The 24,918-nt window shown below is 47.0% G+C and overlaps 1 protein-coding gene across 1 annotated transcript in view; it reads right to left on the bottom strand.

Moving 5' to 3' along the window:
- Window positions 1–24,918, bottom strand: part of ABCC2 (ATP binding cassette subfamily C member 2) — a 66,384-nt gene that overhangs the window by 8,847 nt on the left and 32,619 nt on the right. Inside the window, exons 18-26 of the mRNA XM_054728903.1 lie at window positions 23,165–23,332; window positions 20,169–20,349; window positions 12,759–12,882; window positions 12,352–12,487; window positions 11,455–11,674; window positions 11,148–11,302; window positions 9,592–9,747; window positions 7,362–7,561; window positions 1,185–1,311 (exon numbers count right to left, since the gene is read on the bottom strand). Coding sequence (XP_054584878.1) covers window positions 1,185–1,311; window positions 7,362–7,561; window positions 9,592–9,747; window positions 11,148–11,302; window positions 11,455–11,674; window positions 12,352–12,487; window positions 12,759–12,882; window positions 20,169–20,349; window positions 23,165–23,332 — 1,467 coding nt within the window. The remainder of the gene's footprint in view (window positions 1–1,184; window positions 1,312–7,361; window positions 7,562–9,591; window positions 9,748–11,147; window positions 11,303–11,454; window positions 11,675–12,351; window positions 12,488–12,758; window positions 12,883–20,168; window positions 20,350–23,164; window positions 23,333–24,918) is intronic.

Raw genomic sequence — 24,918 nt, 5'->3', positions numbered from 1 at the left:
GAAAAGGCCTTCAAAAAGCTGCTGCTTCTCTCTGCTCTCAGTTAACAACAGCTCCATTGAGAACCCATCCTTCAAGGTGGGACATCCACATGGATCCGCACCCTCCTTCACCAGAGTAAACTCCAGGTGCCTTCCCGCCATTACGAAGACGCATCTAACCACAAATAAGAGGGTTGTCATGACCCAGGCCAGGCTAGAGGCTGGGGAATCAGTAGATTCCTCATATGCAGGCTTTTTTCAGGCCAAGACTCAAACCAGGGAGTTTCTGTTGAGTGAATGGTGGTTAGAGAGGGGGAGAGCACGGGGTCGTGGGGACTGAGAGTAACGACTTTGTGTAGGCTGAACCACATGAAACTATTGGTATTGAATGCTTATGCTTTGGTTCAGTAAAAAATTCTTTAATTCTTTGCCCCATCTCTCCTGGGTTATTAAGCCTAGAAATGGGTGGAGGAAGAAGCAGTGGCACAACCCGAGTGGCATTCTGGTGAACTTTCAGGTGCCCGCCGTGACTGCCTTGGGCCTCATTGACTTCTACTGAAGACAGAACCATGTAGAGTGTGCTGGTAGCTATGCAAACCTCCGGTATATTAGTTCAAAAAGATACCATGAAAGATGGCCAAATGACTCATTAAATGGGTATCACTTATTGAACATTTACTACAGTGCCAACCACTGTCTTAGGTGCTAGGAAATAATATCTTAACATTTATCCCCTGGCCACACTGGGCATGCAATATATAGTTTTATTGGACTCTCTGTTCTTTATTAGAATTACCTCCAATTATTCTGTGACCTAAGAAAAACAAACATAGAAGTTATTTGTTCAAAAGACTTTCTGGTTACTGCTATATTATGTAAAAGAAACTAAGTTACTCTCTCTTTTGACTAGAGTCAAGCAAAGAGGCAAAGAGACAAGGAACTATTCGATTGAATCATATGAAATTGCTTTCTTAACTCCCAAGGGCAACAACATTTATGTCCAGATGACACTGAAACCTATTTAGGAAGCGTGAAGAGCATGTCCATGGGTGATACAGTAAGAGATGGAGCCAGGGTTTAAACCTCAGTCTCCCCAATGCCTCTGGATCTAGAAAAGAATCAGAGCATCGACCTCATGGCATACTCTAGACAGAACTTAAGAATAAGCGCACTAATTTAACCAAACCCCCAACCTTCGGACTCACATTGAGTGCATTGGACAGAACAAAGCCCACAATGTCCCCACTTAGGTTCATTTTGTAAATAACTATCATCAAGGATGAAAAGAAGACAATCAGGTTCCCAACCAGCTCCAGACGAACTGCAAGCCACCTGTGGGACAATAGAACCAGAGAGAGGTGTTACTGAGAGGTATCCACTTTCTTACCTTAACCAGCAGCATAGGTGTTTCTAGAACATTCTCAGGGGGCTCAAGTTGGTAGAATGGTATTCTTAGCAGGTACTTCGACTTGACTATACCAGGTGTTCCCAAAGTCTTTCAAGTTGGATTTTAGAAAATAAATTGCATTTTAAAGATACTAGAGGAGTTTCCTAAACTAAGGGAATCCTATGGTTTTCAGTGTCTCCCAAATTTGCCAAATCCTAAGAATCATCTGGGGCAATTGTGAAAAATATACAAAACCATGCAAAAAAAATGTCTGGACTCTTCCCCAGGAGATTCTGACTCAAGGGGCATAGAATGGGGGTCAGGAACCTGCATTTTTAACAAATGTTTCAAGTGATTTCTTCTGATTAGGCAAGGGAAATAATGCCATAGATAATCCACATGTAGCATCACAGCAGGGCTCAATGTATCCTGTCTGATTTCATGATTTAAAAAGGTAGAGAAGAAGATGGGGGTCGGGTGGGGAGAGGTTAGGTGCGACTTGATCGTAGGGTGATCAACTGCAGAGAACCAAATAGGACAGAGATGGACATAATTTATAAAAATTGACTTTCCTGCCCAGCCGGCATGGCTCAATAGTTGAGCATTGACCTGTGAACCAGGAGGTCACGTTTTGATTCCCAGTCAGGGTGCATGCCTGGGTTGCGGGCCCAATCCCCAGCAGGGGGCATGCAGGAGGCAGCTGATCAACAATTCTCTCTTATCATTAATGTGTCTATCTCTCTCTCCCCCTCTCCCTTCCTCTCTGAAATCAATAGAAATATATTTTCTAAAATATTGACTTTGCCAAATAAAACATATTTAAATTTTATTTTTTATTTTTTTTCATCCTAATTTACAAAATGGAGTCTTTATTTTTAGGGCACATTTCAATTTAGAAAGACAAAAAATTTCAGTTAAGTAATTAAATATGCAAATACATGGGTAGATATGCATATGTGTATACATATATGTGCATGTGCTTTTTTTTTTTTTTTTAAATTTCTTTATTGATTAAGGTGTCACATATTTGTCCTCATCCCCCCATTCCCATCCCACCCCTCTCCCCACGCATGCCCCAATCCCCTGTTGAACTTAACCGTTGGATAGGCTTATATGCATGCATACAGGTCCTTTGGTTGAACTCTCCCCCTCCCCCCACCCTCCCCCTACCCTCCCCTATCCTCCCTCTGAGGCCCGATAGTCTGATCGATGCCTCCTTGCTTCTGGTTCTGTTCTTGTTCCTCAGTCTATGTTGTTCATCATTTCCCCTAGATGAGCGAGATCATATGTCACTAGATATATACTAATAAGAACTGAATGTGAGACGAGCAATAATAGTTATGCTGACAGGCAAATGAATCAATCTGTAGCGAGCTTCCCCCTGGACCAACAGTTCTTTTGAGACCCAATTTCGATGTCCAGTAGTTCCTTATGTGTACATGTCAGCACTGACCCCTCAGCTCTGGATGGTGGACAAATGGTGGTAATGGAGGTCCGACTCCCTCTGGTTTGGTCTTGGCCGAACCCAGGGGCACGGCGTCACCCGGACTAAGGGGCACGTGGCCTCACCCATACCCAAGGGGCGCGTGGTCTCACCCGGGCCTGGGACCCAGCCTCACCCGGATGGATCCAGGGGCGCACAGCCTCACCCGGACCCAGGATCTGGCTTCACCCGTATCCAGGGACGCTTGGCCTCTCCCAGACCCAGGTGCACGTGGCCTCACCCGGTCTTAGTTGCACAAGGCCTCACCTGGATCCAGGGACACATGGTCTCTCCCGGACCCAGGGACGCTTGGCCTCTCCCAGACCCAGGGCCACTTGGGCTCACCCGGGCCTAGGTGCACGAGGCCTCACCCGGATCCAGGGACACATGGTCTCACCAGGACCCAGGGACGCTTAGCCTCTCCCAGACCCAGGGGCACGTGGCCTCACCCGGGCCTAGGTGCACGAGGCCTCATCCGGATCCAGGGACACATGGTCTCACCCGGACCCAGGGACGCTTGGCCTCTCCCAGACCCAGGGCCACTTGGGCTCACCCGGGCCTAGGTGCACGAGGCCTCATCCGGATCCAGGGACGCATGGTCTCACCCGGACCCAGGGACGCTTGGCCTCTCCCAGACCCAGGGGCACGTGGCCTCACCCGGGCCTAGGTGCACGAGGCCTCACCCGGATCCAGGGACACATGGTCTCACCCGGACCCAGGGATGCTTGGCCTCTCCCAGACCCAGGGCCACTTGGGCTCACCCGGGCCTAGGTGCACGAGGCCTCACCCAGATCCTGGGACACATGGTCTCACCCGGACCCAGGGATGCTTGGCCTCTCCCAGACCCAGGGCCACTTGGGCTCACCCGGGCCTAGGTGCACGAGGCCTCACCCGGATCCAGGGACACATGGTCTCACCCGGACCCAGGGACGCTTGGCCTCTCCCAGACCCAGGGCCACTTGGGCTCACCCGGGCCTAGGTGCATGCGGCCTCACCCGGATCCAGGGACACATGGTCTCACCCGGACCCAGGGACGCTTGGCCTCTCAGACCCAAGGGCACGTGACCTCACCCAGGCCTAGGTGCACGAGGTCTCACCCGGATCCAGGGACACATGGTCTCGCCTGGACCCAGGGGTGTGTGGGCTCTCCCAGACCCAGGGGCGCTTGGCCTCGCCCGGGCACGGGATCCAGCGTCATCCGGGTCCAGGGGCACATGGCCTCACCCGGACCCGGAGTCCGGCCTCACCTGGACCCAGGGGCATGTGGCCTCACCTAGACCCAGGGACGTGAGGCCTCACTTATACCCAGAGGCGTGTGACCACACCCGAGCCCAGAGGCGCGCAACCCCGCCCGCACCCGGGTCTCAGCGGAGCCCCGTCTTCCCGATCCCAATTCCTGCCGGTCAATCCCCCCTTAGCAATTCCCCTGGCCATCCTTCCAGAGCTCCAGTATGGCTGCTGCAGAACTCGTCGAGCGGCGGCTCGGCGAAGCTCCGGTGCGCCCGGTGCAGGGTGGTGGGCCGGTCTGGCGTCGCTGCGTCGGCCCTTGGGTCTGCATCGGTGGCCGGTCGCCGAGCATGCGCACCTGGCCGCTTCCGGGGCGTTGAGATTCTTGACGGACTCGGAGGTCAGCAAGCGCGGAGTCTCCCACCCCATGTCTCATAGGGGCTCGTCTGACCGTGCTTGGCTGCCAGTGGAGCCGTCCCCTCAGCCGGAGACCGCCGGGGGAACTGCGCCGAGCACGTTCTAGGCCGCTGTTGTATCGCCTGCGCCATAGTTCTTTTGTGTCGCCTGAGCCGTAGTTCTTAAAGTGTGGTCTTTGGGTCACCGGCATCAGCATCATCCCACATACCCCTCTTTTATTCTAGTTGTAGAGCATCTACTCAGCCAGCCCTATGGTGGTCTTGGATGGTGTCTGCTCTGCTCTCTTGTCGTAGTCTCAAAGTTGTTGTGGTAGGCAACAATCAGGCTTCCGCCCTATGCCTCCATCTTGGTCCTCCTTTGTATAGTTAAGTCTTGATTGTTGTTGGTGTCACTGGGGGGGCTCTCTTTGTCTATAAAGGAAGAGTTGCTGTGCAGGAGACACGTTTATGGGCCGGGTCTTGGTGCAGCAAAGCTTTGGCGCTCACTGAATATTCCCGTTGAATGTGTCCCTTATGCACGCGGTTGAAATCTGGTGTCATCTCCCACAGACCACTAGATGCCCTCGTTTCTGGGTCTCCAATGGGGTGTAGATCAGCTACTGCCTTAGGCACTCAGCAAGGATTACAGCAGAAACTGTAGTTTCTTCCTCCTGTCTGAGTGGCCCTGGAGCAGTCCGACTAGAACAGCAGTTCATCTGGTCCGCTGCCAGAGGGCAGGCCACCCACATGCATAAGCCGTTGCTTGGGGCGCAGGTGTGCCTGCAAGACTTGCGGGGCAGGTCTTCAAAACGTGCGGGGCGGGTCCCAGGGCGGGGCGGGGTCTCAGGGCGCCAACAGGCCATGGTGCGGCGAGCCGCGATGGCTGTGAGTCTGGTCCTTCTGCCTTCCACGTATCTAAGTCCCCTCGTTCCGCACTCCAGCGCAGCAAACACTGATTGCTGGGCGCACCTCCGCAAGAGTCCCGCCTCTCCCCGCAGGCATCTGGGTCTCCCGGGGTTCGCCAGAAGATGGATTTCAGGGTGATGGAGAGCTAATCTCCCCTAGGTTTGGAACAAAAGCCCCTTTCCCCCGCCACCAGCCAGACCCACGCACCTCCACACCTCATCCCCTCCGATTTCGCTGGGTGCGAGGCAACAGAACAGCCTTTAACCTCCGCCGCCATCTTTTTCAAACTTCCCAATTTGTACTTCTTAATCCCTTCATTTCAGTCAACTCTACTGAAGTCTAGCGCCGCCAGGAGGTGCACGGAAAGGGCGCCCGGGCCTCCGTCCAGTGCGCGGTGCGCGCGTCCCGCTGAACCAGGCGCGCGAGGGCCGCGCAGCTGGGACGGGCGCTGGGCGGCCGCTGAGCTCCAGGCACCGCCATCGCCGCGTTCCGGACGTCGCCGCCGCGGCGTCCCCCCAATTTGTACTTCTTAATCCCTTGAATTCAGTCAACTCTACTGAAGTCTAGCGCCGCCGGGAGGTGCACGGAGAGGGCGCCCGGGCCTCCGTCCGGTGTGCGGGGTGCGCGGCCTGCGGAACCAGGCGCGCGGGGGCTGTGCGGCGGGGACGGGTGCTGGGAGGCCGCCGGGCTCCGGGCGCCGCCGCTGCGGCGGCGTCCCCAGCGTCCCGGGCCGGGCGGCCTGCAGGGGCGGCGGAGTTGCGAAAGTGAGTGAGTTTCCCAGGGTTTCGCCCGGAATGGGGTTCAGTGCAATCGGAGCCGGTGCTCAGCGCACTCCGGAGCCTTTATCTCCTTCCTGCCAGTGAACTCCGGCCAGGTCATCAGCCGCCCCTTCCTCTCCGGTTCCATCCTCCCCGCAGGCGCGTGTGCTCGTGTCTCCGCCCGTTTCTCCATACCTCAGGCTTTTACGGCTTCCCCGACTGTCCCCGTGGCCTTCTCCTTCCCCCCAGCTGTGGGCATTTCAGTCCACCAACTTTCCTGTGGTTCTGGACGATGTCCGTTCTGACCTCTAGTTGTATTTTTGAAATTGTTGTGCCCGGCTGCAGGTTAGGTGTTTAACCTATGCCGCCATCTTGGTTTCTCCATAAAACGTATTTAAAGAAATTTGAACCAGTAAATCTAGCAGTGTACAAATGAACATGATGCGTGTTTACAATGAGCATCCAACAGGATTGATCTATGTGCCCGTTTCCTTCTTGAAACGTACCTAAGAAATCAAATATCTTTACAATCAAATTCCTGACCTCTCCATGTTCCAAATAATACTGCGATCATGAGCCTGCCCTTCAGACCTCAAGACAATGTGGAAGGCACTCAAGAATTTTCACTTCCCCTACAAAACCTTCTTCCTTCAAGGACCTACCACTTGTTGCCAGGGTCTCGTGGTGCCGGAGAAGTGAAGAATGCTCACCTTTCTCGGGAATGCACCTCACAGGGTGTGAACTTGTCATTGGCTTTCCCTGAAAATCCCCAGTTCTCCTCTCTCCAGCTTCTTCTTTTTTCACCACCCTACCAAGAGCTGCCCTGCCTGTGGAGAATCTCACATTCACTCCCAGGGAAGCAAACAGAGAACATCCAGGTCACCCAGCACTTGTGTGGAGCCTGGGTCACACAGTGCTCACAGAGGTCGTCTGACTTGCACCAAAGCCCGTGAGACAGGCTGTGTTCGAGCCGTTGTGAAAACAAAGAAAATGAGGCTTCCCTTAGGGAGGCGGAGGCAATTCACCTCGCTTGGTGAATGGCAGAGCAGGCACAGGGACCCAGGCTCTGACTCCAAAGCTCATGCTGTCTTCTCTCTGCTTACATAACAGGCGGGCTTGGCTAGGGTGACTTCCATATCATTGGCCATGTCTGTTCCCCCACAGCTAATGTCAAATGGGCAGAACCCCAAAGCTCACATTTGGGCAAATACCCAGGGAAGCCTCACCTGTTGGAGATAATCCAGGAATAGACACATTTCTGGTTAGTGTCAATCAACACCTCACTGTGTTTAAGAAATCGCTGCTGGTGCTGAAATGCACGGATGACAGGCAAACCCGACACAGTCTCACTGAAGAAAGAGTAGATTGGGGACCTGGTGACAGAGTCCAAACGTCTCAGCTGGCGGGAAGTGGCCACATAAAATATCTGGACCCCAAAAGTAAGGAGTGAGTTAGTCACACAATCATGTCACATATGCCACACCGCTTCCCTTGTGACCGTGTCCCAATATTCTTCACCCTTTTTAAAAATTTATCTTTATTGTTGAAAGTATTATAGAAGTCCCCCTTTTTCCCCCCACTGACTGACTCCCTCCACCCCGCACTCCCCCCCTCCCCAGGCCTTCACTACACTATTGTTTGTCCATGAGTTATGCATCCTATATAATAAAGAGCTAATATGCAAATGGTCGTCATGCCGTAATGGCTCAGACACTCAACACTGGGGAGAGAGGAATGGGGACCAGCTAGGCACAAATGAGCTCGCGAGAGAGGAATGGGGACCAGCCAGGCTGCGGCCCGGGAGAGGGACAAGCCGCCCACCCCACGGTCCCAGGCGCCAGCAGCTGTGCCTGTGCCTGCGGCCCAGGAGAGGGACAAGCCGCAAGCCCCGCAGTCCTGAGCACCAGCACCTGCACCTGTGGCCTGGCCTGGGAGAGGGACAAGCAGCCTACCCAGCAGTCCCAGGCGCCTGCAGCTGCAGACCGGGCAAAGCCGCCCACCCACAGTTCCCTGCGGCTCCAGCCAGCCCAGGCAAAGCCGGCCTGGGTCCTGGGTGCCTGCGGCTGGCCAGAGGGAGGGAAGCACGGGTCCCAGGTGCCTGCGACTGGCCAGAGGAGGGAATCCTGGGTTCTGGGTGCAGGGCAAGGCAGAGGTGGTTATGGGTAATCAGGCCAGCAAGGGAGCAGTTAGGGGTGATCAGGCAGGCAGGCGAGCGGTTAGGAGCCAGCGGTCCTGGATTGTGAGAGGCAGTCAGACATCCCCCAAGGGGTTCCTGATTGGAGAGGGTGCAGGCTGGGCTGAGGGAAACCCACCACCACCCCTGTGCACAAATGTTGTGCACCAGGCCTCTAGTATATACATATAAGTTCTTTGATTAATATCTTCTCACTCATCTACTTCCCTCTGAAATTTGTCAGTCTGTTGCATGTTTTAATGTCTCTGGATCTATTTTGTTCATTAGATTCCACATATGAGTGAGATCATATGATGTTTGTCTTTCTCTGACTGTCTTATTTTGCTTAGCATAATGCTCTCCAGGCCCCTACATGCTGTCTTTTTTATTTTTTTAAATATATTTTTATTGATTTCAGAGAGAAAGGGAGAGGGAGAGATAGAAACCTCAATGATGATAGAGAATTGTTGATTGGCTGCCTCCTGCACACCCCCTACAGGGGATGATCGAGCCCGCAACCTGCACATGTGCCCTTGACTGGAATCGAACCTGGGACCCTTCAGTCCACAGGCTGATGCTCTGTCCACTGAGCCAAACCAGCTAGGGCCCTACATGCTGTCTTAACCTTTTGCACTCGGATGTCGAGTGTGACTCAACACGGTTAGCATTAGAATAAAGGAATCGAGAAAAAAGCAAGCGAATGCAAAGGGTTAAAGGGTAAGGGATCCTTCTTTTTTACAGCTGCATAGTGTTCCATGGTAAAAATGTACCACTTCTTTTTTTATACACTCACCTACGGATGGGCACTTGGCCATTGTGCTGCTATGAACATAGGGGTGCATATATTTTTATGACTGGTGTTTCAGGATTCTTAGCAATGTTCTTCACCTTGATGGCCACAGCCTACATCTGAATAGGACAGAAGCCTCCAGTCTCCCCTCTGGCTAGAGGGATGATGAGAGAGGCCCAGAGGAAGAGGATGGTGGAAAGATCTGACGCTGGTGAGGAACAGAGCCAACCTCACAGTGGTCTTGGACCTAAACATAAATATGCCTCAGTGGGACTGCTGTTAAGGTGAGCTCTGCTGTGAACCAACTAATTGGTGCTGATACTTCAGCTTCAGACAGTGGGCTGTGGGCTCCTGGGGTTATCAATACAGGAGTAAATGACAAAGATGCTGGAGAGGAGTGAGTGACTAGCAATAAACAAGAGAAGGTTCTCAGGAAGGAGCCTGGGCTTTTATATGCAGAGAGGAAAGGAGACCCAGCCATTTCCAAACCTACCTGAACAGACACATAAATTATGCCGAGAGGAATGATGATGATGATGAAGACTGGAGTGGCCAAGCAGATCATGAACAGGGTGCTCACGATCCCCAGGAAACACAGAATCCAGCTGCGCAAGGACATGGGGAGTGTGTCATCCACGGTGGAAATATCCTGGGAACACATAATTAGGCGAGATGGTGTATTAGTGAGTTCCTACGGCATTTTAGATTTTCCTGATTCCAGCAGGAAACTTGCTCAATTCTGAGATCTCAGTGACTCCTTCATTTAATCGTTTCATATTCATTTGCAATAGACTGTTCTGCTCACGCTAATAACCAATCTTATTTCTATAATTTCTTTATCGTCCTAAATCCTTCCAAACAGATATGGTAGTCATTCTTTAATAGGTTTGTCAAAGGTTTTTACTCTTTTCAGTGAAATTCCCATGTGTCAAATTTATGAAACCATTCATAACCTCCCTAAGTTAATAGAGCCTCACAAGGTAAGCCCCCCTATAACCAAATCAATTCAATTATTCTAACTTTACACAGGGCCTAATTCTGTTGAGTACCTAGAACAGAGCTTGGCATATAACAACCTGGCATTCAATAAACATTTGTTTGGAGGCTCCAGTCAAGAAGCCCTGTCATCTCCCCCCGGTCCTCCGCCCCCGCCCCAATGAGAAATGGAAAGTTGTTTCCTCTGTCAAGCATAGAGCTTCAAAGGGGTAAGGAGCTGGAGATTGAATATGATCCCTGCCCGGTTAGTGTTCTAACTAGAGATAACGAATGGGTCTTACTACCACATCGCCTTTATGTCATGTTGAATATAAATGAGCGAATGGGTGGGTGGGTGGGTGGGTGGATGGATGATTTAATATGCACAGGAATGGATTATATTTTTGGGTTTCCCTTGCCTGTGTTTCTTAGATTGTGTTGATTCTAGGATTAGTAATATGTGAGTATCAAATTATCGAGTCTATATTATCTCTGAAGTGTGCCAAACTGGATAAGGGATAACAGTTTTCTAAGAGAATCCTGAAGAACGGATGACTCCTGAGTCTAATTTACCCTTCCCAAAGTCACATCAGAATGCAAGTAACAATATGTCCAGTAATAAAGGACTAATTCTTCTCATCCTGCTTCTACTGCCACCCAGCTACCTCCTGTCCCCACCATCTCCCTCGCTAACTTCTATAACTAACCTCAAGTCTCACCTTTTCTCACATTTGCCACCCTCAACCACCCAAACCGAGCTTTTCTCTGTCACTCTTTTATACTCCCAGAACACCATTGTTCACATTGTTGTTATTTGGGTTTTATCACATTTTATTACAATCCTTTATTTCCTTGGTTGTCTTACTTACTTGATGGTGAGCTACTCACTCGGTCCTTTATTCATGGGATCTTTGAGACCTCACACAAGGTACTCAAGAAATAATTTGCATGCTGATGGACAAAAGAACTGGAACTACCCAGTGCTGCCCAGGGGACATGAGCAGTCTTTCCCTGTCAGAATAGAAAGATTCTCAGCACACAAACGCATAATCTCACAGCCCTTGACATACTTACTCCAGCAAACCTGTTCACAATCCGGCCTATGGGTGTTGTGTCGAAAAAACTCATGGGTGCTCGAAGGATATTGTTCAGCAGTTGCTTGTGCAGGATGTTTGATGCGTGGGTGAAACCATAGACACTCAAGATATTGGCTATGAGCACAGCGATACCTAGAAATGGAACCAGTTTAGTCAGCGCTGTGCACATGGATCCCTGAAGTCTTGTGCCTAGGACATAATGGCAATTTTCCCCCTGAGTCCAGGCAAAGTACATTGATCAGAGACATCATGTAAGAAGTGGCTATCATAGCCATCAGACGTACCTTGTACTAACCCCAGAGCTCCATAGACGCCGATTCTCATGTCCCTCTGAGAGGCAGGATAGTTGGAGGCATTGAAGGTTTTAGAGTCACTGGTCCAAACACTGAGCCAGAGATTGGATCCAATCAAAGCCACAAAACTGGTTACATAGGCAAAGACGATGAAGAAAATTGAACACCATCCTACTGCTTGTAGGTATTTCAGGTAGATGGAGAACTTGACCTGCAAAGCCCCCATCTCAATGTTAGTAGAATTCCTAATGGCTTTTGGTGGAGAATTACCTAGAATACCAATCACAGGGGGTGGGGAAGAACCTGGAAAAATGGATGGCGGGTAGCAGAATTTGGTGTCTGTGCTTATCATTTCTGCATTGGGCCAGGATAATAATCAATGCTCAAATAAAATGCAAAGTAAATAATCGTGCAATTAAGAGGGGAAGATAGAAAAATGGAGTGAGACAAATGGAGTTATACTGCAGAGCCTGGAATTTGTTTTAGGAATTTGGATTTAGGTTAAGACCTTAAATTTAAGACCTTAATTTTAACTTTTATTAATTTGAATTGTATACTGAGGTTGATGTATTAGTGTTCTCTGGCTCCCAGAATTGCATCTCAAAGCAGTTTTGTTGTTTGCTCCACATATCAGAATGGAATCAAACACTCATGAAATGTGCTATGAAGATACTCACAGGGACCATGTCATTCTTCATGGAAATATGATTTGATAGAAAGCTCTGAGAATCTGCCAACATTTCAATGATGAATTTGAATTTAAAGATTTGCAAAGCAAGCATAAGACATAGCCCTTTTGTAGATATGTATTCAAGTCATCAAACTTTAAAATGTTGGGATCCCAAGCCTTATATCACCTCTAATGGTACTTTTTACTGTTGTATTCACCTTTCCAGTTTGTATGAATTCCTTCTCAATTAATTTTTGTCCTTTCACTAGTTCTTTCTCCTCCTTCGGGGTATTCACAGTCTGAGTTCTCAAGGAGTTTTTCAGGGTCTTCAGACGCCTGCTACTAGACCTAGATCTGAGAAATTGAAAAGGGGGAAGCTTTCCTGAGCATGTAGCTGCATCCCGAGGGTCTTCTTAAAAGCAGATGTCAGTCACTCTGATTGCATCAAAATTCATTTCAGAGCAGGTGGCCTTGGAGAATCACACAGCCCTAACCCTCTTCCCCAGACAAGGAAACAAAGGAAGAGTTGGGAGTGTTCGTGGTGTCCACTATCCACATAGAAAAAGAGAATGATCAAGTGGAAATACAGAAGGGATGATGGGTGCCAGCTGAATAGATGACCAACCTGCGGCTAAGTGTTCGATGAAGGCTGTTTTCTCTGTTCATGGTCAAGGGGGCTACATCCTGAGGGACTTCCTCCACACTGGTCATCAGTCCATAGTCATCTTCTTCTCCACTGTCCTCATTGACTAGGAGACACATCAAAGGTTAGAGAGAGTGTGCCTAGAGCTCTCACAGCCACATGAACAAGGAGAGAGGTGTCTTTTCTGATATTGCTGGGCTCAGCAAGAAATCCCAGATGTACACATAGGCTGGAATGTTTTACTCCAGAAATACTATTTTTGGTGAATTTACTCATTGAGAAATACCAGGATGAAGAAGAAATGAGTTAATATTCCACTGGAAAGTAAAATGGTCAAAAGGAGAAAAATATTCCCAGAAGCTTCTAAGTTCCTTTGGAGCAGGAAGGAAGTTTCAAGGGTTATAGTAGACAAACACAGGAATTATAATCTCCAGAACTGACTAAAGAGGTAAGCATAAATTTAAAAATGCTCTTGAAATTCAAATAATTTGACAAACTTTTATAAATTTAAAGCATTTAAAAATCCCTGAAAATAAAATAAAATAAAATGTAAACATAACCTGGGCATCATAATGGTACAGTAAGGAGCTCCAGAAATTGTTACCTCCATAACATCAATGAGAATACTGGCAAAAAAATTGTCCAAATCAACTTTTTTGTGACTCTAAAATTAGCCAAGAGCTTGCAACAATCAAAGGAACATTTATTTAATAAAAATAAATCTTAGTAAGACTAGTAAGTTTTGTGATTATTTAATTTACTACATTCCCATCCCTCTCTCTTCAGATCTGTTGTAGCCTAGAAAACCAACAACCTCATAACCATGGTAACCATGAAAACCAGTAGCCTAGCAGCTGCTGGAGAGAACAGACTGGTTTGGAATTCCCCCAAACACCTCATCACCAGAAAATAATGATTTGACCTGACAATTCCCTGGAAAACCCCATTCACAGGGCTGGTCTTCATTGGACCTGACTTGGAGCTACCTTAAACAATCAGCAGCAATTGCTTAACATCACAGCTTACTTGTGGTTGTCATAAAAGTTGGGGTAAGAGAGAACCAAGATGGCGACGTAGGTAAACGCCTGTACTTGCTGCCTCCCACAACCACATCAAAATTACAACTAAAATATAGAACAACTATTATCCAGAACTGCTGGTAAGCTGGCTGAGTGGAAGTACTACAACTACAGAGGTAAAGAAGAAAGCACACTGAGACTGGTAGGAGGTGCGGAGTTGTGGAATGGGCTGGGCTGGCACCCGGGTGTGGCACTTTTTTAATCGGGAGGGAGATCGCCTCTGTGAAGGCCGCCTGGAGGAGTGAGGGGTCCCAGCCCCCCAGCCCAGGGTCCCAGAGCTGGGGAAAGAAGTCCCTACAGGCAGTAAGAACTATGGGCTGTAAAAACCAGTGCAGATTGGGGCGGAGTGACACACAGGCTGCTGGAGACCCAGCTGCTCCTCTTAAAAGGCCGGCACCACGAACTGAATTTACAAGCTCCCACTTCCTCTGAGCTCCAGCTCCGGGCGAGGTTCTAGGGGACCCAGACACATACAGGGAGAAACTGGACTGTCTGGCATTGGGGCAGGAACTCGGGGACAGCTTTCTTTCAGATGGAGGTGCTCACAGCCGTCATTGTTCCCATGCTGGGACCTCCTGGTGCAGGGCTGACTGGCAGCTATTTCTGTTTGCTTTGCCCTGGTGATTCCCTGAGACCCCGCCCCACCCAATTTACAACCCACCCAAGCTGTGCGCAGCAGTTTTCACATATGAATGGTCTGTCCTTTCTCAGGCTAAAACTTGTCAAACAAGCTGCAGCTGGGTCAGGGAGCCCCAAACCTATCAATAAAAGGCCCAAGACCCAGCACCAGCACCAGCCTGCCTTGCTTCACAGCTGGGCCTTGTCTGGGCACTTCCAAACCCAATACAAAGAAATTTGCAGATCTCTCTGTAGCTCCTGCTGGATGGCCCCAGGCAGTGGCTTACTTTGCACCTCCATGGAGACCCAAGAGCCAGTATACCCAGTGGTCAGTGTGAGACCATACCAGATTACAACTCTTCACATCTATAGCGACACACTCAAGGGGCAGACTCAGTGAGCACCAAAGCCCCACTGAAGCAAGTCCTGCTCCATAAGGGTATCTCCTGTGCAAAAGATCTCCCACTGTAGTTGCAGCTGGTCCCCACAGTCAATTCCTCCCAGTGACACCAACAGCAATCAAGGTTCAACTACAACAAAACTGTGCACACAGCCCACAAAGGGGTGCATCAAGAATGTCCACCTCAGGTGATTGGGGAGGCTGAGCCACTGGACCCTGTAGGACACCTACTACACAAGGCCACTCTATCAACTCAAGGAGACTTAGCAGCTACCAATACATAGAAACAAACACTGGGAAGCAGCCAAAATGTGGAGACAAATAAACATGTCACAAATGAAAAGAAATGGAAGAAAGCAAACTACTGGATATAGAGTTCAAAACCACAGTTATAAGGTTACTCAAAAGAATCTTCTAGAAACCTCCAAGGAACTTAGTGAGAACTTCAAGGATCTTAGTGAGAATGCCAACAAAAAAAAAAAAAAGGAAAAGGACCAGTCAGAAATTAAGCATACACTGGCTAAAATAAAGAATAATATACTGGGATTCAACAGTAGACTAGAGGATCCCAAGAATCAAGTCAAAGATACGATGAAGCAAAAAACACCCAACCAGAAGAGCAAACAGAAAAAAGAATCCAAAAATATAAAGATAGTGTAAGGAGCCTCTGGGACAACTTCAAGCATACCAACATCCAAATTATGGGGGTGCCAGAAGAAGAGCAAGAACAAGATATTGAAAATCTATTTGAAGAAATAATGACAGAAAACTTCTTCTACTTGGTGAAAGAAATAGACTTACAAGTCCAGGAAGCACAGACTACCCCAAACAAGAGGAATCCAAAGAGGACCACACCAAGACACATCATAATTAAAATGCCAAGGGCAAAAGACAAAGAGAGAATCTTAAAAGCAGCAAAAAACAACAACAACAAAACAAACAAACAAACAAAAAACTCTCTCTCTCTCTCTCTCTCTCTCACACTCACACACACACACACACACACACACACACACAAGCAACCAGTTAGTTACCTATAAGGAATTAACCATATGACTGTCGGCTGATTTCTCAACAGAAACTATGCAGGCCAGAAGGGAGTGGCAAGACATATTCAAAGTGATGAATAGCAAGAACCTACAACCAAGATTACTCTACCCAGCAAAGCTATAATTTAGAATTGAAGGTCAGATAAAGAGCTTCACAGGCAAGAAAAAGCTAAAGGAGTTCATCACCACCAAACCAGTATTATATGAAATGCTAAACAATATTCTTTAAGAAGAGGAAGAAGAAAAAAGTAAAGATAAAAAATATGAACAACAAAGTGACAACAAATACATATCTATGAACAATTGAATCTAAAAATCAAATGAATAAAAAATCTGATGAACAGAATAAACTGGTGAATGGAATAGAATCAGGGGCATGAAAATGGAGTGGACTGAGGATTCTCGGAGGGAAGAGGCTGTGGGGCGGGGGAGCGGGAGGAGATTAGACAAAGATCTTATATGCATGTATGCATTACCTATGGACACAGATAATAGGGTGGTGAGGGCCTGGGGTGGGGTGGGAACTGGGTGGAGGGGAGCTATGGGGGAGGGGGAGAAGGGAAGGGACATCTGTAATAATCTCAACAATAAAGACTAATTTTAAAAAAAAGTTGGGGTAAAAAAAGAAGCTGACCAAAACCTTGAAAAAAAAAAGCTGGGGAATAAGATATTCATAAGGAGCTTTGATATCTTCAATATATTTCTGACAATCTAGAATTAGGGCTGTGCACATGCCCAAGGAAAATTTGACAAGACCTTCCTCTCTTACCTCTGGCTAACCTTCAGGCTCTGTGCAAGCAGAAAACAAAGGCTAAGGCAGAATTGTGAATTGTTTGCTGGAGTGATAAAGATATGCCCCCCACCCTCTACCCCCAGTCTCTAGAAAAGGCAGAATGACTTATTGGTTTCCAGCACTTAAGGAAATCATGTTCCATCATTAACTGACCCCTCAGCCAACCAAGGATAGACTTCAGTTGCCACATGTGACAAAGGATACAGACTTAACAGAATTAGTTCAGAAAAACTAAACAGGTGGAACAATACAACAAACTCTGGCAGAGGAGTGTGGAGAGAGAAATCTTATTTCCAGAGTGGTTATGTTATTTTAAATGGCCAGTTTTCAACAAAAAATTATGAGACATCCAAAAAAGCAGGAAATTATGGGGCCATACACAGGAAAAAAGCAGTCAACTGAAACTGTTCATGAGGAAGCACAACATTGGACTTACCAAACAAAGATTTTAAATCAGCTATTATAAACATGTTAAAAAAAACAACAAGAGAAAATAATATCTAAAAATCTACTGGAAAGTATGACAATAAGTTCTCACCAAATAGAGAACATCAATAAAGACTAGAGTTGAAAAGTCCAATAACTAAAACAAAAAATTTACTAGAAAAGCTCAACAGCAGATTTGCTGAAGAAATTAGGCATGTGACTTGATCCAATCAACCATCTTAAAGTGCTCCAAGCTTGGACTGTAGGGGATAGAAATAAGACAAAATGAAGAAACACTGTCAGAATTCTAGGATTCTATAGGGTCGATAGAGCTATCTAGCCATGAACATGTATTATCCTTCAAGAAAAGGGGAAAAATGTCCCTGAAGGCTGATTCTCGGTTTCAGAGATTGGGGCCATTTCGTAAGGCTGGAGGGGGTGGGACCGCCACCTGGTCATCCCAGAAAATAGAGCCAGATGTGTATTAAACCTTAAAATTGAATGGAACTTGTCCTGCTAGGTTTTGGACTTGCTTGAAATCCATGACTCTCTTTTTCCTTCTGATTTCTCCCTTTTGGAATGGGAATGCCTATCTTGAGCCTGTCTCACCATTGTATTTTATTTTATTATTAAAAAAAATGTTTTTATTGATTTCAAAGAGGAAGGGAGAAGGAGAGAGGAATAGAAACATCAATGATGAGAGTGAATCACTGATTGTCTTCATTCTGCATGCGCCCTACTGGGGATCGAGCCCGCAACCCCAGGCATGTACCCTGACCAGGAATCCAACTGTGACCTCCTCTTTCATAGGTCGATGCTCAACCACGGAGCCACACTGGCCGGCAACACCATTGTATTTTAGAAGCAGATAACTTGTTTGATTTTACAGGTTCACAGATGAAGAGGAATTTTGCCCCAGAACTCCCAGTCTCAACTATAATGGATTTGTGTGAGTTAGAGATGAAATCAGGATTTTGAGATGGCATTTAGATAAAATTTTGGACTTAGAACTGATAATGGAATAATTAAGACTTTTGGGGATGTTGGGATGGGGAAGCACATACATTTTGCTACAACAGAGGACAGATGTTATAGATTGAGTTGTGACCGCCCCGCAAAAAAATTCATATTTGGAAATCCTAATCCACATTGCTCACAATGTGGTTCACTGTAGATGGAATTAGTTGTTAAGATGAGGTCAGACTGGAGTAGGATGGCCCCTAATCTGACATATCTGATGTCCTTATAAAAAATGGGGAAATTTGGACGCAGAAATGTACATAAAGGAGAATACCATGTGAAGAGGAAGGCAGATACTGAGGTAATGTGTCTACTAGCCAAGAATGCCAAGGATTGCCAACAAACCACCAGAAGCTAGGAGAGAGGCTTGGAGCAGGTCCTTCCCTCAGAGACCTCAGAGGGACCCCACTCTGCCAACACCTTGATTTTGGACTTCTAGGCTCCAGAACTGTGAGACAACAAATTTCTGTTGATTGAGCCAACCAGTTTGTAGTGCTTTGTTACAATAGCTAGTTAGGAAGCTAATAGACAGAGCCAATGTTAATACAGATCACATTGTCCTCCCGCCCTTCCCCTCATTCTACCATTTTGTGGTCTGTGCCTCAAGTTCTAGAACCAGCACTACAGCTTGCCAGGCACCGGGGCTTACATAACTGCTCAGTATTAGCCTATGAATGTTTACCAGGACATGAGCTTAATGAGATGTTTTGCAAAGTATTCTTTGTACATCAAAGATATAATTCTTCAAAGAGGTCATCCACCCATGGGGGTTTATAACAGAATACAAAACTCAGATTCAAGCAAATAGAAAAATAAACAAACAAAAAAAGTATATAATTGGCATAGTAAAACTGTCCAGGTTAGGGTGATTGGTTATCGGAACAGTAACTCAGAGGGCATCAGACACTGACCTTTGCTTGGACCTAACTCCCAGGCATGTGCTTTTTGTTTTCTCCAGGCCAGTCCGTGGATCACATAAAGGTTGATGGAAAGCTTTGACCCCTTCCTTTCTGCTGGTTCCTAGTATCCCTGCCTCACTCTCCTGGGCTGGCTCTGGATCCCCACCACCCACACCATCCTGTTCTTTGTTCCTGCCTTGTCTCTCCAAGGCGTACAGTCTTCCTGGTCTTCTCTTTTTTCCTTCTCTTGTGCCCCCAGGATGGTTTGAAACCATCATTTGTCTTGACCTTGAAGCCTAAATATGCTCCCACTTGCAGGCTCTGTAAGCTCTCTCTACTGACTGACTGCCAGAGTGGCCCAGCGCCCTCCAGGTCTTGCTTTCTCAATTTTGACCTTCTGCTGATAACTGCTACCTGAAGGGAATACCCAGCACTATGCATAAGGCTACCCAAGGTTCTTGGGAACAGGGCTCCATTACTGATGGAAGCTAACTGGTGACCCCAATGGTGGTGGTATTAGGGGCTATTTCTGTGGTAATACTGTGGGTTATACTATGCAACTACCATGATTTTTTCTGGTTCAAAACACCCAATGGTTTTTGATGTGTTAGTCATATTCCTTTGTTAGGGCTTATCAAGAATTTAGCAGTACGCTTATCAAGGATTTAGTATTAGCCTATGAAGCTGTCCAGGAAGTTGTTTTAATGGATTTGGTGGTGGGTGGGATGGGTGGGGTAGGATGTGTGACTTAGAGCAGTTAAAGCAAGGCATCACTAAAAGTGGGCCCTTTGTGCCACTGATGTTTCTTCCACAAGGGCTGATCACCCCAAACCTCCAGTCACACGCTTCCAAAGTGTGCCCTTTGATTACATGTCAAAGACCAGATAAGCAGGATGAACCTCCAGTTCGGCTCAGGCAAAGAGTTTCTATGTCCATGCTTCTTTACAGAGACACAAAACACAGAAAGAACAGATTTTGGATCGCTGGGTAATTCTCATTCAAACCTAGTTCACTGGATACTGAGCAGTTCAGGAGGTAGATATTGGGTCACTACTTCCATTCCTTGCCATACCCAAATTCTATCCCCGTTCCAGTTGTCCTTACATACCTGTGGCTTCTCCTTCAGGACCCGTCTGCTTTACAAATGTCTTCAGGTTCTTAGCGAACAGTCCTTTCTTGGCTAGCAGAGCACGGTAGGACCCCTTCTCGGAGATGGTGCCATTCTCCAGAACCACAATCTCATCCACTTGGGGAAGAAAGTGAATGCTATGTGTAACCAAGAATCGAGTCTGTAAAAATAACAGTAAGTTGTGCTTATAACCTTGTGTCCACCACCTTCCTTGTCCTACTCGAAAGAAGGAAAAACAGATGACTCAATTCACTATGGGGCTTTGCTTCAAAATGTGGCCCTGACCACCTGGCCTCTGTTACTTCCTCTTTTTTTCCTAGCACCTCATCCTAAAACCTGACCCTTGTGTAAGATGAAACTCCTGAAAAAAAAAAAAGAGAGATTTCTGTCATCATTGTGGATAGAAGTGGAGATTTTTTATAGTAACAATGAGGTGTGCATTACACACATTCTCTCTCAGCTTCTTGGGTAGCCAGGAGTTTGGCTTAGGAATGTCACGGGACATAACTAACTAAATAACTAGTTAACCAATTGCCCCTTTTGCTAACCAGCTAAGGAACTGAGCTAATAAGAACTGCCCAGCCCGGCCAGTGTGGCTCAGTGATTTAGCATCAACTTATGAACCAGACGGTCAGAGTTTGATTCACAGTCAAGGCACATGCCCAGGGTTGTGGGCTGGATCCCCTGTGGAGTGCATGCAGGAGGCAGCCGATCAATGATTCTCTCTCATCATAGATGTTTCTATCTCTCTCTCTCTCCCTCTCCCTTCCTCTCTGAAATCAATAAAGATACCTTTAAAAACAAACAAACGAACTTCCCAGACTCAGCATGTTAGTGACATTGTGTAACAAGAAACTTTGTCTTTGGCCCAGGTCCTCCCTGGTGTGGGATATGACATTCCTTGTATTGCTGTCTATTGACAAATCACATGACTACTGAAACAGGGGTTCCATTCAAAGGAAGACAAACACTCGTGGATCATTAATGAAGCTCAGATAGGGGCCATCGGGTTGACAAGAGCCTCCAGAGAGAAAACCCAAGCCCACTGTCTCTGTCTGCAACACAGACCTGCAGACACTAGGTCCCTCTTATCTGGAAGACCCAGGATATACTCATTCTTCAAGTCTCAGCTCAAAGCCAGCTTTTCTGGGTGCCTTTCCTGGGTCCCCAGGCAAAATTTGGGTATTACTCCAACGTTTCCACTGTCGTTTATGTAGAACACCATCAAAATAATTCTTGTATTATAATACTATTGTTTGTTTTTCTGCATGTCTTCCCATTTGATTGTAAATTCCTTGAGAGCAGGGACCTATGCATGCCCAGACTTTGAAACAAACCAGGTACAGGGCAGGTATTCAGTTCATTAATGAATGGAGGCAAGAGACCTTAAGGACCAAAGTCAGGACCAGGAACAGGAGGGAGAGTGAGCTCCTGTGACTCACTGATCCAACAGAGAAGCAAAAATCTCAGTAGGACAGCAGCCCCTGCCATCCTGACTGGTGACACTCCAGACATCGTCAAGGGAACAGGTCTTACTGCTTAGTGCTGAGGGAGATGTTATTGACAGCCCCGAATCTACACTTGCTGCTGCTGAGGAGCACATTCAAACCCTCGAGGGCTCTGCCAGCTCCTCTCCCATTCGGTCCACTGTGTCTGGACAAATGTGCCAACTTGCCCCTGGAAACAAAAGCCTGATCTTCATCTATGACCAGCTCTAGTGACTTGCTCTGGCCACTTTATCTGTATATCTCACAGTGGTATCTTGAGGATCAAATGAAACAATGCAACCAAAGCACTTAGCACAGGCCTGGGACATAATAATAATTCAAAAAATTTCAGCTTTATTTCCATGTTTAGGTTGAGTCATCCTTCCAGGCACAGTGTCCTACATCCTGCAAGGGTTCCAGGAAAGTGCCTTCTTAGAGCATAGCTTTGATACCTGAAGGCTAACCTGGGTCCCTTCGGAAGGTGAGTGGTTAAGTCCTCTGGGGTGTTTTCTGACACCAACTAATTCTCTGACTCTAGCTGGGTGTTCAACAATTCAATTCAATTCTGGCACTAACTACCTGGAATTAGCACCAACTCCACGGTTTAAGAGCTCAGTCCCACAACCTGCCCTGACTTGAGATGCTAGTCACAAGTCTTGAGCCACCCATCCTTCTGACTAACTAGCTATAAGTCAGGGATCCCACAGACCTCTCCTCAGGTTCAACAATTTGCTAGAAAAACACTTTACTGTACTTATGTTTATCAGTTTATTATAAATGATACAGCTAAGAGCAGTCAATGGCAGAGATGCATCGGGTGAGGTCTGAGGGGGTGGCATGTGAAGCTTCCAGTTCTCACCAGGGGCACCGCCCTCCCAGCACCTTAATGTGCCACCAACCCAGAGCTCTCTGAACCTCCTTTTTAAGAATTTTTATAACCCAATCTCCAGGTCTGCCTCCCCCACCCCAGAGTCTGGTGGGTGGGGCTAAAAGTTCCAATCCTCCCATCACTTGGTTTTTCTGGTGAACAGCCCGGTTCTGTTGGGATGGGGGAGCTTATTAGCATAGACTTATCAGATTTATAGACTAAGTCACTTATTAGCATAGATAGACTCCGTGTTATCTAAAGGGGCTCACTATGAATAACAAAAGACACTCAGGAAATTCCAAGGTTAGGAGCTCTGTGCCAGGAACTGGAACCAAAACCCAGCTATTTCTTACTATACCGCAGGTCTCATAGTGCTTTCTATCATAATCAATCATCCTAATGGGCTCAATGCCCAAGCCACAGAATAAGCTAGAATTTGCCGTGACCTCAAGATGGGAGCCCGTATGGGCTTAGCTCCTGGAAGAGCAGTCTGACGCTGTCTCCTCAGCAGCCCAGGGGGACGGGTAAATAAGGAAATCTGCCTCAGGACTGCAGCTGACCTAGATGTGTGCCCCCGAAACACATGCCTCATGGCTCTGTCACTTTAAATGATGTCTCACCTTGCTTTTCAATAGGCCATTGGGACCCAAGACCTTATCGAAAATGTGTTTTCCCACGTGAGCATCCACGGCCGACAGGGGGTCATCCAGAATATAGATATCTGCATTTTGATAGGTAGCTCTGGCCAGGCTGATGCGCTGCTTCTGACCCCCACTGAGATTTATACCCTGAAGAAGAAAAGCATTTCTATTAAGCACTGTGCCCTAGTCCTGCCTTCAGGGAGGCTACTGAGGAGGGGTAAGAAAGAGATGTTTCTCAATAAGGTATTAAGGGCTTACAAATCTTCAAGTTCCTTTATACAAAAAAGTAACTTTAATTCAGGGCAGGTATTGGCCCAATAATTAAAGGCAGGCCCAACTTACCATTTTCTACTGTATAATTTCTCTGGCACATAGGTGCTCAGTAAATGTGTGTGGAATTAATGAACAAAATCACTCTAGAGCTGTATCTTCACAGGTCTTCTAACGTGTCAAGATCCTTGTCCCCAAAGACTGCTATAGGCAGTGTTAGTAATGGGGATTGTTCAAGAGAGAACCACAGGCCCAAATGGGGTCACTTGTGCTAAAGCCCAGAACACCAAACCTCGATGTAATACTTCAGCTAATTTCTGTTTCAACCTCTCCCAGAAACACTTAGTCAACCAGTGTGACGTTTTCTAGGCAATGCCAATGAGGTAATCTGTCATGTGGGCCTTCTCCACCCCCACACCCCCACACCACCACCCCCACCCCCGCCCCAGAAAGAAGAGGCTTTCTGCATGACAAAACCCTTCCCTGGTCTCTTCCTCTAAAAAAACAAAAACAAACAAAAAACACACACAGATGTCCAGGTGCCCCCAAATAATTTTTTTCTTTTCTTTTTTTTTCTAATAGCTTTCTTTCCCCACCCTTTTTTTTTTTCTTTCTATTTTTGTATAACACCTGGAGTGCCTTTGGAGTTGCTAGATGGGATTCTGCCCATTCATAAATGATCAAGTCAATCAGACCTTCAAATTTACTTGGTTTAATTTTGTTTTTAACAGGAGGGAGGATGAAAACATCCTAAATATGTAATAATCAGGGATTTCTAAACACATTATGCTCTATCTAGCCCTGACCGGTTTGGCTCAGTGGATAGTGTTGGCCTGCGGACTGAAGGGTCCCAGGTTCGATTCCAGTCAAGGGCATGTACCTTGGTTACAGGCACATCCCCAGTGGGGGGTGTGCAGGAGGCAGCTGATCAATGTTTCTAACTCTCTGGCCCTCTCTCTTCCTCTCAGTAAAAAATCAAAATATATTTTTAAAAATTTTTTTAAAATTATGCTCTAGCTATATAATGTATAAAATATGCAGTCCTCATTAAAAATCCATTTTTAAGAAAGGCATTTAATAACATCAGGAAATAGTTCACACTAAACATCTGTCTGTTTGAAGCAGGTTACTAGAAGCCTTCTCTGGCCCTTGCTGATGTACAGAAGTAGAGGCAGGGCACCTAGGCTCTGGTCCTGGTGCTGTCCCTCCACCATGACATCAACCTGGGGCCAGTCACTGGTTACTTAACCTCTCCGGTCCCAGCCTCCTCTTCCCTTCTGAGTACATAATCCCTGTATTTGCTTCCAGGTACAAAACTTAAAATTCCTGGATTACTATATTTGTATAAAATATTATACAAACTCGTGTTTTCTGGTGTTTATTCCCAACATGACCACCGAAATTGGTCAACTATTTTACTCCTATGTACTTCTTTGCCATCCTCACATTTTTTCTTTGATATT

Source organism: Eptesicus fuscus, chromosome 17, assembly GCF_027574615.1.
Source record: "Eptesicus fuscus isolate TK198812 chromosome 17, DD_ASM_mEF_20220401, whole genome shotgun sequence".
Classification (NCBI taxonomy): Eukaryota; Metazoa; Chordata; class Mammalia; order Chiroptera; family Vespertilionidae; genus Eptesicus; species Eptesicus fuscus.
This window is presented reverse-complemented; position numbering and strand designations above follow the sequence as displayed.